Genomic DNA, 16,002 nt, shown 5'->3' on the forward strand with positions numbered 1-16,002 from the left:
AAATTACCCACAGACTCCAGTCTGTGAGTACAGTATTTGATATATACGGAAAAATGGTGTGTACATTATTTATAAAATCAATTGATTTTTTTTAATTAATTTCCATGGTTATCGCGTGGGTAAAATTAAAAAAAACTGTGGGTAAAGAAAAAATAATGCAACCCACGTTAAAGTTGTTCAAAATTTCTTCGTGTTGTATTTACCATAACTTCTTCCTAGGTAAATGAATTGAATAATTTTAATTATTCTATGGATTGTTCCGCGAGGATTATGTTAAGACAAAATCTCAAATTAATGTTTTGATGAAAATAAACAAGGGTTAATTAAGATTGTTAATTATGATTCTAAAATGTTATGTCAATTTAATTTATGCTTTTGAGTGAATTAATTCAAAGATAGGAATCAAGCAACACAAAGAAATCAGATAAAAACTGAACATATAAAGAAACAAGAATATTCTGAACAAAACGGAGAATGATCTCCAGGATCAAGACTGATCATCACAACCTCAAGATCAATCAATCTCCACTAGTCCAAAGAAGTATTTGCCTCTGAATTTTATACTAAAGCTATCAGTACAATGCAAGGAACATGAAGGATCTATTTCAGTCAAAGAAGACTTTTGAATCATTAAGATAAAAGGTCTCGAATCAAGCTAGTTGAAACAAGTCTGAATCTTCTTCAGCCAAACTGTCAAGAAAGTTAATCAATCTTGATCTGTACAAGACATCATGAAGTCATCCAAAATGATCAAAACTGAACCTCTAAATTGATCATCAATCTCCAGAAAGTTCAAACTGATAGTTCCAGATTGATAATCAATCTCCGTTTATGCAGAAATTCAGCGTTGATTTTCTTATTTCTGCAGAAGTTCATCATCATTGTCCATACTGTTTTGGACATAATCAAGGCTCCAGATCGAAGATATAACATCAACAATTACATATGAAGCTTCAAGGATCATTAAATACAAAGGAATTTTGATCAAGGACGTATGAAACAACACTAGTCAAATAGGATTCAAGAATGTTCAAAGGTTGGAATATTTTTAATCATATATATTGGTTTTGGTCAAAACCGACAAAGTACTACCAATAGCTCTTTTGACCATTATTAAATGCTCCAAACGCCTATAAAAGAAAGACCGATGCCCAGGAAAAATGCAGAAGTTCAAGTGCTATCAAAAATCATTCACATTCACATACTTGAAATTCTCATTTTCACAAGAAAGAATCAATTCTGAATATTTATATCCTATTGTGTTATTAATACTGAATTCTTTGTAAAGAATCGAATCTCAAACAAGAATTGAGACATCTCAGATTCTATTAAACAATCTCATCATTATTGTAAAACTCAAATGATAAGAGTTTAAGTATAGTTTGAATAAATTGTAACAAATTCTATCAAGGTCGATAGGTGATTAATTTGCTTTCTAGGTGGAAAGAAATAAAGCTTGTAATAGATCAAGGTTGATCTAAGCTAGGTGCTGTAAAATCAAGAAGGTTATTTGTTTTGAAACATTTAGTGGAAAATCTCACAGTTGTGAGGACTGGACGTAACCCAAGTTAGGTGAACCAGAATACATCTTTGTGTGATATTCTGTTTTTCTTAACCAAGATCATTGTTGAGTTAAATCTTTAGACTTTTTCAGAAATTTTTAAATAGGTACATTTACAATTCAAACCCTCATTCCTTGTAAATCGACATTACTACTTTAGATTATACAAGTAATTTTTTTTTATTAGTTTCTTTTTCAGTTAGAAAGTTTTTCTATTGAGTTAAAAAAAAATGTTTGTGTGAAATAACTCATTATTCTCACATAACTAAAAAACTCACTCATTCTCACTTGTCTCTATAGAACCCTAAACCTTTCTTCTTCTTCTTCTTCCAACCTCCTCCAAGTTGCAACCTTCGCCAACTCAGATTGTCATCGCTCCGTCGACTTAAACCACTTCGGTCGCCACCTCGACGTTTGCTCTCACTCGTTCACATATTCTCTTTCGCTGTCCCGTTCGCTATTTCTCGTTTTCTAGTTCAATTTCTCTCTCTCTCTCTCTCTCTTTCTCGTTTCCTCTCTCTAATTTGTTATATTTTCATGATTATTTGTTGAGTAAAGGAAAAAAGAAATGGTTTATTAGTTGATTTACAAACCCTAACTTGTTCTCCCATTTTTTTTGGCACAACTCATTGAAATCCCTAATATCTCAAATCCATTATTTTACAACAATGTGCATTGGTTATGCTATTTACATGTGATTATTTTTTGTCTAAAAACTTGGTGTAGTATGTATATGAAGTGAAATTTGATTTTTTCACTATGCCTTTTTCAACGACAAGTCTTTAGTTTGCTTTAGAGAGCTTCATGTTTAGCTTATGTTGTTAAACTTGGCTTGAATCAAGGATTGCTTTGTGTGACTGTGGATCACAATTTATGTTTTACTCTCTGAATTCGAATGGACAGTCTTTTACTAAAAATCCTTTTTTGATGTAATTAATCAAAATATTCGTATCAGTTATGGTTTTTGTAGGTTAGTATAATTCTATGAATGTAGTTTGTTTTGGAATTGGTTTCTTTTGAAGATATTTGATTCCATTAGAGATTAAAAACCACATTCAAATTACTTCAAACTTCCATTTATGAATATGATTGCATTCTTGGATTGGGATACTTATGATTTAATGAGTCAATACATAGTAAGTTATAATGCTTGATCTATAAATTTATACCTACAAACAACTAAAAATTGTCTCTAGTAATCACTAACGGCTTTATTTCTCTTTTTAATATGATGTTAAGTTTTTGCTTTGTAATGTTGCAGTAGCTAAGATAAGGAATATGTTAAGGAGATTTAGCCATATTGGATTGCATTAAAAATGTATTTTTCTTGCATTACTATTAAGTTTGTGTAAATTAAATAACATTTAGTTAGTGTGGTTCTTTCAAGATCTCGACTAGTGTTGCTATTTTAGTGAATGTAACAAATTTTATGTATTTGAAACCATTGACGGTTACATTTGTGAGTTGAAGTGCATACTTATACTTTTCAATTAATTTGGTAGGTGACTTAACACTAGTTACCTTTCTGTTTGATTGCTTTGATTGGTGCACTTGGGATATACCTCTCTATTGGATTGCTTTGGTTGATGCACTTGTGAGTTACCTCTTCGTTTAATTTTGATTGGTGTATTTGGGATGCTTTGTTGTTAAAAGATACTTTGAAACCAAATACTTGGTGTGATATCAATTATATCAATATATCTTATTACATTCTACTTTTGTAATAGATAACGTGTTGGTTTGCATGTGTGATTAATTTTAGTGGGTATTCCGCGAGTAATTTCTAATTATTTACAAATATTATGTGGGTAAAGTCAAAATGATTCTGGTAAAATGCGTTGAATTTAATATTTAACTATGAAATGCTAACTCTGATAAAATAATTATGGTTGTGATATTCAACAAGTTCTGATACGTTGCCTCTACCTCTGAAAGAAAAATAATACAAGCATTTTTGTTTTTGCCTCTCATACTTCTGACTCTACTTTTGATATTGACACACTCCAAACTGACTGTGACTTTCATGCTTCTGATATTGACATACTCCAAATGGACTTTGAATTTCATTTTTCCGACTTTGACAAAAGTCAATGTCTCGGACAAAAAGTCAACACCCTTGATACACCCCATAGTCCCATGGTGAAGCCTAAATAACTAACATAATATGCATATGACAAACAATTGTGTTCCATGTGACGTACATAGAAGTTTAAGTTTAAAGAAACACATAAAAAAGAACTCAAATTTATTAATATAACATATGTAAGTTACAAATATGAAGGTGTGTACAGATCCATAGGATATGTGTGATACATATGAGTAAGGGTGGACAAAGTTAAGTTTTGAACTAGAACCATTTGAAAACTGAACCGAACTGATTTTTAGTTTGAAGAAACTGAACCGAACTGATTTTCAGTTCAAAAAACCGAACCGAATTGGTTTATAAACCAGTGAACTGGTTTATTTTTGAATCGAACTGAACTGGTTTGTAAACCAAATTTTACATAATTACCCCTAATTACTTTTAAAAAAACAAATTCGGTTCTAGTTTTTTTGAATTAAAAACTGATTTGGTTCAGTTTTTCGAACTGAAAACTGGTTCGGTTTTTTCGAACTGAAAACTGGTTCGATTCGGTTCTAGTTTTAAAAAATCAGTTCGAAAACAGTTCGATTCTCAAATCAGTTCAATTTAAAAACAGTTCGGTTCTGCAGTTTAGTTTATTTTTTGGTTTTTTTTAACATTCCTACATATGAGACCAAATATTCAAAATACAATCATATATAAAAACACTCCAAAGGAAAGAATATGAAAAATACCCTAACTATCAATAAGGCAATTGTCCCCTAACTACCATGAAAATGCAAACTTGTTTGAAAACATTCACTTATATCACAAAGTTTTTATTGGTACAAAGATACTTTATAAATGATATAGTTCTCACTTCTCACTTTCAACAAGCCAAGGGGGAATTTGGTGATGAACTATCCCAAGAAGCATGCTCCCTCCAAGAATCTCCCAACCTTTTCATATCAACAAGAGAAGATCCACTACCTACTCTAGCTTCCTTAGCACTTATTTTCATTTTCAAAATCCTTTCTCGAATCTCTTTTCCACTGTCAGATTCCATCAACTCCTTTACTCGCTCCCCTAACTCAATCCCACTCACACGTCCATCTTGCGATTTATTTACTTTTATAGCCATCTTCATTTCATCAACCAAAAACACTTTGTTTAAATTTTGTTCAGCATACAAAGGCCACGCTATCATAGGCACTCCTTCACAAATAGCTTCCAATACTGAGTTCCATCCACAATGTGTCACAAACCCACCCACCGAGTCATGACTCAATATTGCTCTCTGTGGGGCCCAATTTCTAACCACTAAACCATTCTCCTTTGTCCTCTCCAAAAATCCTTCAGGCAATAACTCTTTCAAACTCAACTCTTCTAAGTCCAACTCGCTCCTAACAATCCACAAGAATCTTTGTTCACTTTTCTCCAATCCAAAAGCTATCTCATGCAACTGAGTCTGAGAAAATCTTCCCATGCTTCCGAAACTCAATAGCACGACGCTTTGACTAGGTTGTGAGTCAAGCCAACTCAAACACACACTCCCTCTTTCATCTTCCACCTTACAAAGAGGTGAAATCATTGGTCCAATACAAAATAAGGGAGGTGTTGTTCCTTCGGGAAGACACAACCCACCTTTTAAAGCTTTTAATACTCTTTCTTCAATGGCATCAAAAGTGTTTATGATAACTCCATCACTTTCCTTCATGCTTCTTGCAATATCCAAGAAAACCTTGTAACCTTTATTCTCACGATCCTTAACTTCCTCAGGCATATCCTCTATAGAAATCATAGGTAACCCAGGGATCTTAGGATGCATGTGAAAGTCTTTAAGGGATTTTGTGGTGTTTTGATGAATGGTTGGAAGTTGAAGACATACAGCAAGAGAAGAAGCTCCTGAAGTGTAGTAAAAATAAGTAGGTATGTCAAGTGTTGAAGTGATTTGGTTTGTGCTATAGTTCATGAAATCCAAGATAACACCTTTGAGGTTTGAACATTTTGAAATAGATTGTAGAATATGGGCAACATGGTGGTTGCTACGACGAGATAGTTCAACGGGGAGTATGTGAGGTGGAAGTGTGAAGGAAAATGAAATGGAAGGAATGTGATGGAAAGTAATAGAAGGAAAAGATTCACAAGCAAAAGCTTTGACAAGTGTTTGAATATCTTGCAAAGATTGTGGTTTGGTATTTGGTGGTGAAAGGATGAGAATAGTGATGGAAAGTGAAGGATTATGTGTTAATATGAGTTTGCCTAATTCAACCATAGAGTTAAGGTGTCCTTTTCCAAGAGCTGGGTATAGAACTAAAGTATCCTTCATTTTGATGAAAATTGGAAGGAAATGAATTAATGAAGTTTAGAGCTTTACTTACAAGGCTAGCTATACGTAACTCTTCTTGGAGAAATGTTTCTTTACTTGTTCTATTTAAGGATAGTGTGAGTAGTGTCCAAATTAGTGATTTGTTTTTTTTGCGTAATTATTTTAATTTGTAAGTCAAGAAATGGCCATGTGTAAAAGCACGTTTTTCTCGAACCATATTTTAAATATTATTTTATATTATACAATTATACAACCCGACAACCTGTAAAGCCAGCCACAGAGGTCAGTAATGAGTGATAACAATGTCAAAGTAACTGTTCTTCCCTTTGTCTCATAATGAACCTCGTTTCTAACCGTTATATTATCATTGTCTTTTGATATTCTTTTCGTCTCATACTAATCAATATATTTAAAGTTTTTGCATTTATAGTAATAAATGAAATATTTAAAAATCTAAAAACAATTTTATTTTATCAAATGAAATATTTTAATTATTGACGTCTATTATTAGTGTAAAAAATGATAATATTTTAATTTTAGAAAAAAATACGATAGTATTTTAAAAACTGTATACGTAATAGTTGTTCAATGGTATGATAGAAAAAAAAATTATTAAAACTTGAGATTCACATTTATTTTGACAATTTTATTTATTAGATTTATATTTTTTATAAAATGAAAATAATATATTATACAATATATAAAATCACTTAATTAACAACCATTTTGAATCCTCTTATCTTCTCATTCTTTTTACTTTTATTTATAAGAGAGAAATAGACACAAAAATAATTTTATAGTAGTTTATGGTTAAAAAATTCAAATCTTTTAAATAAAATCTTAAGTTTGAATGTTATAAGTGAAAAAGAGGAAACCGTTCTAGAAGACAGTCAATCAAATAATTTGACGGAAATTATTCATAAAAAAAGCGCAAGACTATATATTTATTTCTAATAATATATGATTAAAAAATTAAGGATATATGCCAGATCACTGTGTGAACTGTTTAAATTAATTTCGTTTCTCATTCAAAGTAATAGTAGTATATTATTCGCCTATATAAAGTAAAATGTGTTGATTAAATATTATTTATATAAGTTCTTGCTAATTTGACAATTAGGAGGAGATGAGAGAAGAATGCATTGGAAAAGAGAAATGTTTTGGTAGTCATATAGTATATTTTTAATTTTTTTTACGACACTTTATTTTATTTATCTCTTAATTTTTATGATATATCACACTCTTTATAACTCTCAGTAAGTGTTAAAGAAATGTGTTGAGTGTTTATTGCTAATTTTTCCATACAAATTGACGTGTGATCAAGGACGGATTTAGAAGGGACAATCATGGGTCTTGAATCATAACATGATTGTCATAATAATGTAATATTTGGGTTTTGTTGTTAAAAAATTAGATCTTTAGTATTATAATGAGTGATATATTTATAAAAGTAATAACTAAAAATGAGTATCAATATTAATATTTAATGAAATATTTATTAGTTTATTTCCAACCGTACTATCTAATCAATTTATTTTATTTTAATTATATTTAATTTATGTATAAAATGATTTAGTATATCATTTTGTGAGTTGAATAAAATTAATATATATGATAATTTTTTAGTTATTTAAATCCGTCCCTACATGCAACACCTATATATGTTTATATGATTCAAGTACAATTTAGATTTTTTAATTATTTTCGTTTACCTCAAATAGAAAATAAACTAATTCAAATGATGTGATCTGAGATATGGTATCACGTTTTGTATGTGCATATAACACTCCTGCAGCATCAACACCAACACGTTGTCGCTCATTAAAAAAAAAAACCTCAAACCAACACGTTATCTTCAATTTTTGTTAACAATAGAACACGTTGTCTTCAATTTTATACCAAACACATGCATGCATGCATGCATTAAATAATACATTAAATAGAGCATTTCAGCACACGCTACTGTTTTGCTCTCAAACTTGAGCTATATATTAACTATTAACTACTTGGGATTGAATCCCTTTTTTACCATGGCCAAAACCATGTCACTATTTCTTTTCTTTATAACTTTGTGTGGTCTGACACATGTAATGATTCTACTCGTCACGACTCGACTCAAGTGGAGCAACACGTTATCATTCGAACAACTACATACCCTAGGTCTCAAACTAATTACTTTCTATTTTGAGATTTTCTCAACAAATCAACTTCACTAAGATATCCTTCCACAATCTACCTCTTAAAAGGTTTTCTTTGATGGATTTTCTTCATGCAACATATTTTAATATTTGATTATATTTATTCATTTTATAATTTTTGTGGCTTTCATGAATAACTCTAGTTGACTGATTAGAAATATCAAATTTTGGATTTCATCTATTCTCAAAAGAAATATCTCCACTGCTATATTTAGACACTAAAATCTCTTTTTCACTATTAATGTTTTTCAAATGTCCATCGTTTATAAACTCATGAGTATCACAAACTTCTGATAAATTTCTTCATAATAGAATCATAAAATATATACCCAACATCATCTAGAAAATTGTCAATAAATACGCATTGCTTACTTTTCACACCCCTTTAAAAATCTTATCTTTAAGGGTATGACCAAATATTTTTCATCCAAAAACACACGGGATCACAAGAAACATTCATATCACACCAATTCATCTCTAGAACTTTCATGTTGCAAGGGCACACATGGCAAAATATTTAAGACATGCACAATTCTACTCAATGTTTCACCTCAAATCAAGATGAAAATGTACCAAATCAAGGATTTTTAATCTTCTACATGAGTGACTCAAAAACTTGTATTATATATGTTTTTCAACAAACACTTTTCATGTTTCTTAAAGTGTAGATTTCTCATGTTATACAATATATCTCTTTTGCTTAGATCAACTATGTCTTTCTCACTTATGTAACACCACCTCCTATATCACAACTTGACTTTTTCATCTAGTTCAATTGTGTGAGCATTTTAATATTGTGTGCATGTGGCACATGAAGGGTACAATACTTCATACATCTACCAATTATCATAGAATCCTTAATGAGTTTTTAAGTGTCTCCCGAGAACATGTCATCATAACCTTCATCATATAGTTTACCCACTTAAAGTAAATTCCACCTAAGTAATTTCAAGTTCAAAACATCACCATACACACATCGCAGTTAATGGAAGAAAATTTTAGGAAAAATGAAATTTCAATCCAACCTACAGACTAGTATTACAAAAGCGTGTAACATAAATATCCCTCCAAATGATACTTATATTAATACCCTAAAGCTGGCCAAACAGTGAACAAATATGAAAGTAGCGCATAAGGCAAAAACTCAAAAACACAAAACACCACTCCTATGAAGTGTTAGAGTCAAGTTCGTCTAAAGAATAATGATCCTTAATTTTAGTTTTTATGTTAAAAAAGGTAAATAGGAGAACAATTTATTTTTTTCGTGTCTAAGTTAGTAGATCCTCTAATGAATATTTTAGAGAATTGTGTGACCAAAGAAACGTATCATCCGGTTCCACTAATGATTAATTAAGTAAATCCTCTAATCAACCTTACTATGTGAAAGTCATCATCTGATCAACACTTTGCTAAAGTATATTGTTTGATTGTCAATTCTTTGATAGAAGTGTATCGTGAACAAGATGTGGATCATCTGTCACTTCATTCCTCTGAAATTATTCAAGACTCCTCTTGAAAATAATAAACATTCTAAAGAAGAACTTATGGCTCTAAAGTGGACAAGTTTAAGGAATCAATTTTGAAATTCATCCAGATTTGTCTATAGTACATGTTCGTACAAATTGTGTGCAACATTCCCTGCTATATGCCCTACAACGTTCAGAAATTTCCAACGAAATCATTCTCATAGTACTATAAATAGTACTCTAACCTCATGGAAGAAAAACAAGAATTTCATTGAACCATTACGTTGCAATAATCAAAAAAGAAAATTTTGATTATGTCAAATGATCTAATATTCTACATCCTTTCTCTTGAAAGCGTTTCACTTGTTGTTTGTGCTTAAGTTTCTACCATATATTAAAAAGTTATCTTGTAATTTCACAAATCTTATTCATTGTAACTTAGTCAAATTGTGGCTTGAATCCTTAAAGGGTTTGACTATACTAAGCCAAACATTTTGAGAAGACTATGTTAAAGTCGGTAGACAATAGTACACTTTAGAGGTTGGTTATCATGATATTATTAGTGGGAATCCTTTAAGTTGAATGGACTAGATGTAGCTACTTGTTAATAGTGAACTAGGATAATTGCGTGTGTATTTCCCTTAGCTATTTTCTTTACATGTTTTTTTTTTAAAGAAACCGTTAACTTTTTGTGTTAAATTTATTTTGTTGAAAAATATTTTAGGTAAAATACTTCAAGGGAAAATGTTTTTGACACACAATTCAAACCCTCTTGTGTTTTTCTCACGTTCGATTGACATCAGAGTTCAGTTTTTTGGTTGAGCATTTACGTATTTTAGAGGAAAAATCCTTTGAGAAATATGGCTAATGCTAATGATGAAACATTTGGTGGACATGTCAATAAACCCCCACTATTTGATGGAGAAAATTTTTATTGTTGAAAAGATAAATTATAGAGTTTCTTCATGTCTCATGGTACGCCCTAAAAATAATTTAATGTTATTCAGTAGTAACAATTCAAGTTGCATCATAAACCCAACATTGAGCAATTCAATTTAATTTAATGTTATTCAAGTCGCATCATAAACCCTTCGATTTAATGTTATTCAATTCAAGCAATTCAAAATCATAACATTCAAATACATTGTTAAATGCAGCAACAAGGATACAACCAAAATTATATATGATGCTCTATGCCTCAACTACGAAGGAAACAAGCAACTCAAAGAATCTAGAACAAATGTGTTGGTAAGACAATATCAGTTGTTTCAGATGGAGGAAGATGAAGGCATTGAAAATACTTAACAAAGATCTACACCACAATTGATCATGTTGAAAAGATCATAAGGAGTTGACCAAGCAAATGGAGACCTAAAGTTACAACTATTTGAAAAGAAAAATATCTCGTTACATTTCCATTTGAAGATCTAATGAGTTCATTTTGATCCCATGAGATTGAGCTAAGTGAAGATGAACCACAGAGGACGTCAAAGTCTATTCCCTTAAAATTTAAAGGCAAGAAAATTAATTCCAAGGATCTTCAAAGCAGAAGAAGAACGAGACGAAAGTGAATATGGTAAATAAAGTGAAGATTCAAGAATGACGAGGTGTCATATATCTCCAAAATAGTTTAGCATATGTGGTGTACAAGAAATAAACAATTTCTCAAGAAGGAGTTCAGACATCCTATATATTCAAAAGATAAAAAGGAGAACTCTAAGAAGAAGAAAATCATATATTATTATTTTTAAAAACGTGATCACTTCAAATTTGAATGTCCAAAGCTAAATAAAGAAAACCCTAAGAAGAAGGCATTCAAAGGGAAAAAGTAGAGTCTCATGGAAACATCAGATGACTTTGACACCTCGTCTGATGAAGATGAAGGACAAGTTAACATGACTCCAGTGTTCACTCTAACTTTGATAGTGAATCCCCAAACAAAGATGAAATGGAGATATTTTATGATTTTACTTGCGATTAACTAATTTCTGTTTTAAATAAATTTCTTAGTAAGGCTCATAAAATGTCTTCTAAATATTTTTTTTTTTTAAATAGTACATTCTATTTTAACAGACAAATACAAATCTCTTGAAAAGTTTTGTGAAACTTTAAGAAGGGAAAATCAACCTCTTAATTGCGATGCTTTAAAATCACTAAAAGAAACTAAATGTAACTTCTTTAAATATGACAAATCCTTTCAATAATTTCTTGCAAACTACATAGAAAGAAACAAACAAGCATCTATGATCTATGGAGTTGCCATAAATAAAAAACATGTAATTGGTTTTCAAGAAACATAGTAAAATGCTAATTTTAGTAATAGGAACAATTTATGCTCTTACTTTTTAAAGAAAGGTCACAATAGAAAATGTTGTTCTATGACAAAAACATGGAAAGAGAATAAACCTTCTAAAACTAACAAGTCAGAACCTTAACTAATTTGGATACCTAAAGTTAAAATAATATAAGTTGAGGATGTGCTTAGAAACAAGGTTGAAACATTAGTCATCATACCTGAACATGGATTCTTACAACAGAAAAAAGTATGCTCCATAGTCTAAACCTCAAAGAAGGTGGATAGATAGGATCTAGAGGACAATAGAAGGGTAAGATCATTGGTACTAGAACAGTAGGTAACATTTCTTTTCCTTCACTTAAAAATATTTTACTTGTTAAGGGACCATTGCATAATCTATTGAGCATAAGTCAATTAAGTGACAATGGTTATGAGGTTGTCTTCAATCAACACAAATGTAAGGCTAGAAGTCAAACATATGAAATAATATTCATAGGATAAAGGAAAAATAATATTTACAAAATAAACTTTCTGATTTAGAAACACAAGAGGTAAAATGTCTTATGTCAAGAACAATGGGTCTGACACAGAGGATTGGCTCATGCTAACATGAGAATGATCTCAAAGTTAAATAAACTCAATCTAGTCAAATGATTATGCAATCTAAAATACAAGTTATATGTTCTTTGTGAGGAATGTCAAAAAGGGAAACAAATTAAAACTTAGTTTTCTTCAAAAAAAAAAGTTGTTTATACTTCAAGACCTTTTGAACTTTCACACATTGATTTATTTGGCCCTTTAAGCACAACCTCTATTAGTGAAAAAAATATAGACTTGTTATTGTTGATGACTTTTCTAGATGGACATAAGTTAAATTCCTAAAGTACAAGGTTGAGTCACATAAAATGTTTTCTACGTTCTACAAACAAGTACAAAATAAAAAATGTTTTTGTATAACAACAATTCGTAGTGATCATGATGGAGAATTTGAAAACAAACCTTTTGAAACATTTTGTGTAAGAAATGATATTTTACATGATTTATCCTCTCCTAGAACACCACAACAAAATAGTATTATAGAAAGAAAAAATTTATCTCTTCAAGAAATGATTCGCACCATGATTCATGAAACAAGTGTTGAAAAACACTTTGGGACAGAGGCAAATATAACTACATGTGATATTCAAAATAGAATATACATTAGACCTATTCTATATAATACTCCTTATGAATTTTGGAAAAGGAAGAAAATCCAACATTTTTTATTTTCATCAATTTAGTTGTACTAGTTTTATTTTATTTTTCTACTATGTGTTGTGAAATTTTCCTACACATGCGATAAAAAACTAAAACAAGTTTATGAAAGACCAGGAAATATAGACCAAACATAATAATATTGATATTATGGAAAAATAATATCATTGAACTATACATGTTGAGAAGATACACTAATATTCTCCACTCCTCTAGAAATTTTTTCATTCGGCTATTTTAAATGAAAGCTTTTAGGGGTAAAAATATCTCTAGAAAAGAATTGAATATTGTACGTTCAAACTCATACTCCTCTGTATATAATCTCTTAATGTCCAAAATAGATTTTGTAAAAAAAAAAAATCCTTTTGTTTTCTCTTGGCACAATATTTATTACGTTTGGGTGCTTTCATTGTTGAACAAAGAAGACAAAAAAAACTTCTTTTTTTCTAGAAAACCCAAATTCAAAAACACCACTAACAAACTTCACATATGTTTTCAACAACATTACTAACTTGAATCATTTTTGATATCAACCAACAATACTGACATAAACTACCAAATTCTTGAGAAATCATACCCAAAATCACACCATAAAGGCCAAACTGATTAGAAACTTAAAATGTGTGAGTCGGGCTTACACAACTTACTAAACAATATATTGAATTTTTTTTGAGAGAAATGGAGAAGACAAAAAATTGTAAGTTTTAGAAAACAGAAATACAGAGGTTTTGATGAAAGAAAAAAAAGGTTTTTGATAAGAGATTAGGTAGAAAGTGACATGCTTGGGTGTTATAGGAGTGGGTGGTTGAGAAGTGACTAGTGGTATGGGAAGAAGGAAAATAGGTTATGACGAGGCTAGAGCAGTAGTTTATTGGGAGCATGAAAGATGGAGTTGTTACTTTCGCTTCCTTGTTGTGAATTTTTTTTTTTTATTTTTAAATTCACTAAAACTGAAAATAAAAGGAAGATTGATGTGAATCGGAGGGAAATGAAGATCGTTCTCTGTATTGACCAGAACATTCTGGTTAGATTTTATCAAGGATGTTACTTGGATTTTTTATGATTTTCAATTTTTCTTTTATGAAATTAAAATTTTCTTCAACTAGGGGTTTAGAGAAGATGTCAACTATTATTGAAGTAAGAACATTTTGTTTTGAATTTATCTTATTTCCTTTCTGGCACACAAAAATTTTCATAGAGTTTTGCTTTTGAGAGTTTTCAAAACCAAGTCTATCTTTATCAGAGATTCTTACTTGAGATCCTATAATTGTTTGAAAAATTTACATGGATTTAATAAAGTTTAAGAATTCATTTTTAAGATTCTAAATTTCTATTTTGAGCAGAACATTACTCTCTTTAGTTGTAGAACGTTCTGGACACTTGTTTCATTTTGATTTTCGAATGTTTTAAGATGGGAATCTTATAGGTTTTGAATGACTTTTCTGAGTTCATCATTCTTCGCTTGAGTTTCTCTTTTTCTTTACAAACTTGTTCATATAATGAACCATATTTTTTAGCAAGAAAGTTAGAGTAATTTAAAAGATGATCAAATTATTTTTCCATGTGTTCGCATAAAGGACAAATTTCATAAGTGGTTACCTCATCGTTTTCTGAGTTTTCCGTTAGGCACATGCTGGCTTCTTCATTATCTTTTGTGTCTGATTCTTCAGAATTGTCCCAAGTGATCATCATGGATTTTTTCTTGAATGGAATTCTCATTGGTGCCTTTTTGTTCAAGGAAGATTCACTTTTATAATATCCTAATTTGTTGCACCCATAACATGTGATTTGAAGTTTATCTATTTATGTTTTAGAGTTTTCTCTTTTGCTTGGAAAACTTCTTTTGAAATGACCACTTATTCTCATCATTCTTTTAATTTTTCTTGTAAGAATAACTACTTTCTTATCAACTTCTTCGTGACCAGTTTCTATTTCATCTGAATCATCTTTTTCATCCTGTTCCGAGGATGAGCTTTCTTGAAGGTTTTGTGAAGCTTTTTGGGCTACTATCTTGCCTTTATTTGCAGGTTTGTTTTGTTGAAGCACTGCTTCATGTCCTCTTAAAGTTTCCATGAGTTATTCTAATTCGAATGTCTCAAGATTTATGGCTTGACTTATGGTTATGACCATTGGTCTTCATATGATTGGGAGACATTTGACAATCTTTCTTACTCTATCTAAGATTGAGTATGCCTTGCCAAAGGAGCGCATTTCATTTACTATAGTTGTGAATCTTGAATACATTCCATCAATAGTTTCTCCTTCATTCATCTCGAATAGTTCAAATTTTCGTACACCAATATCAATTCTTATTTCTTTGACATGGCTTGTTCTTTCATGATGATTTGTAAATATCCCATACTTTTCTGGTCGTAGTGCACTGATCAACTCTTTCACTTTCCTCTCTTGTCAAGGCACTAGACAAAAATAATTGAGCTTTATAGTTTAAAAGTATCTTAGCTTTATCTTATATTATGCAGACTGCTTCTTTCTTTTCAGCAGATGTTAGATCACTTTGATCAATTCTTTGTATGAAGTTTTCATCTGTGATGATTCGTCACATTCCTATATCCTCTAATTTAAGGAACAGTTGCATTTTTGCTTTCCAAAAATACTAGTTTGTACTATTGAAATAAGGTGGTATATTTGATGATCATTCCTCAAAAATACTTGGCTTTTGCAATTGCTTCCTCAATCTTTTCCGCTAACACTTGTTAGGTGCATAACCTTATAGGCAGATGTGTGATACCAATTAAAGTAGCAATATCAATCACAAGGAAAGGGATATAAATTTTGATCCCTTATTAAAATCTTAATACTTGAATCTAATTTAAAA

At 30.5% G+C, this 16,002-nt stretch overlaps 1 protein-coding gene across 1 annotated transcript; it reads right to left on the minus strand.

Moving 5' to 3' along the window:
• Positions 1-4,322: 4,322 nt before the first annotated feature.
• UGT88E11 (UDP-glycosyltransferase 1) lies at positions 4,323-6,056 on the minus strand. The gene has a single exon (XM_004515356.4). It carries the CDS (start codon positions 5,950-5,952, stop codon positions 4,513-4,515), a length of 1,440 nt encoding a protein of 479 aa, XP_004515413.1. The 5' UTR covers positions 5,953-6,056; the 3' UTR covers positions 4,323-4,512.
• Between the last annotated feature and the right edge of the window lie 9,946 nt (positions 6,057-16,002).

This window comes from Cicer arietinum, chromosome 8, assembly GCF_000331145.2.
Source record: "Cicer arietinum cultivar CDC Frontier isolate Library 1 chromosome 8, Cicar.CDCFrontier_v2.0, whole genome shotgun sequence".
Taxonomy (NCBI): domain Eukaryota; kingdom Viridiplantae; phylum Streptophyta; class Magnoliopsida; order Fabales; family Fabaceae; genus Cicer; species Cicer arietinum.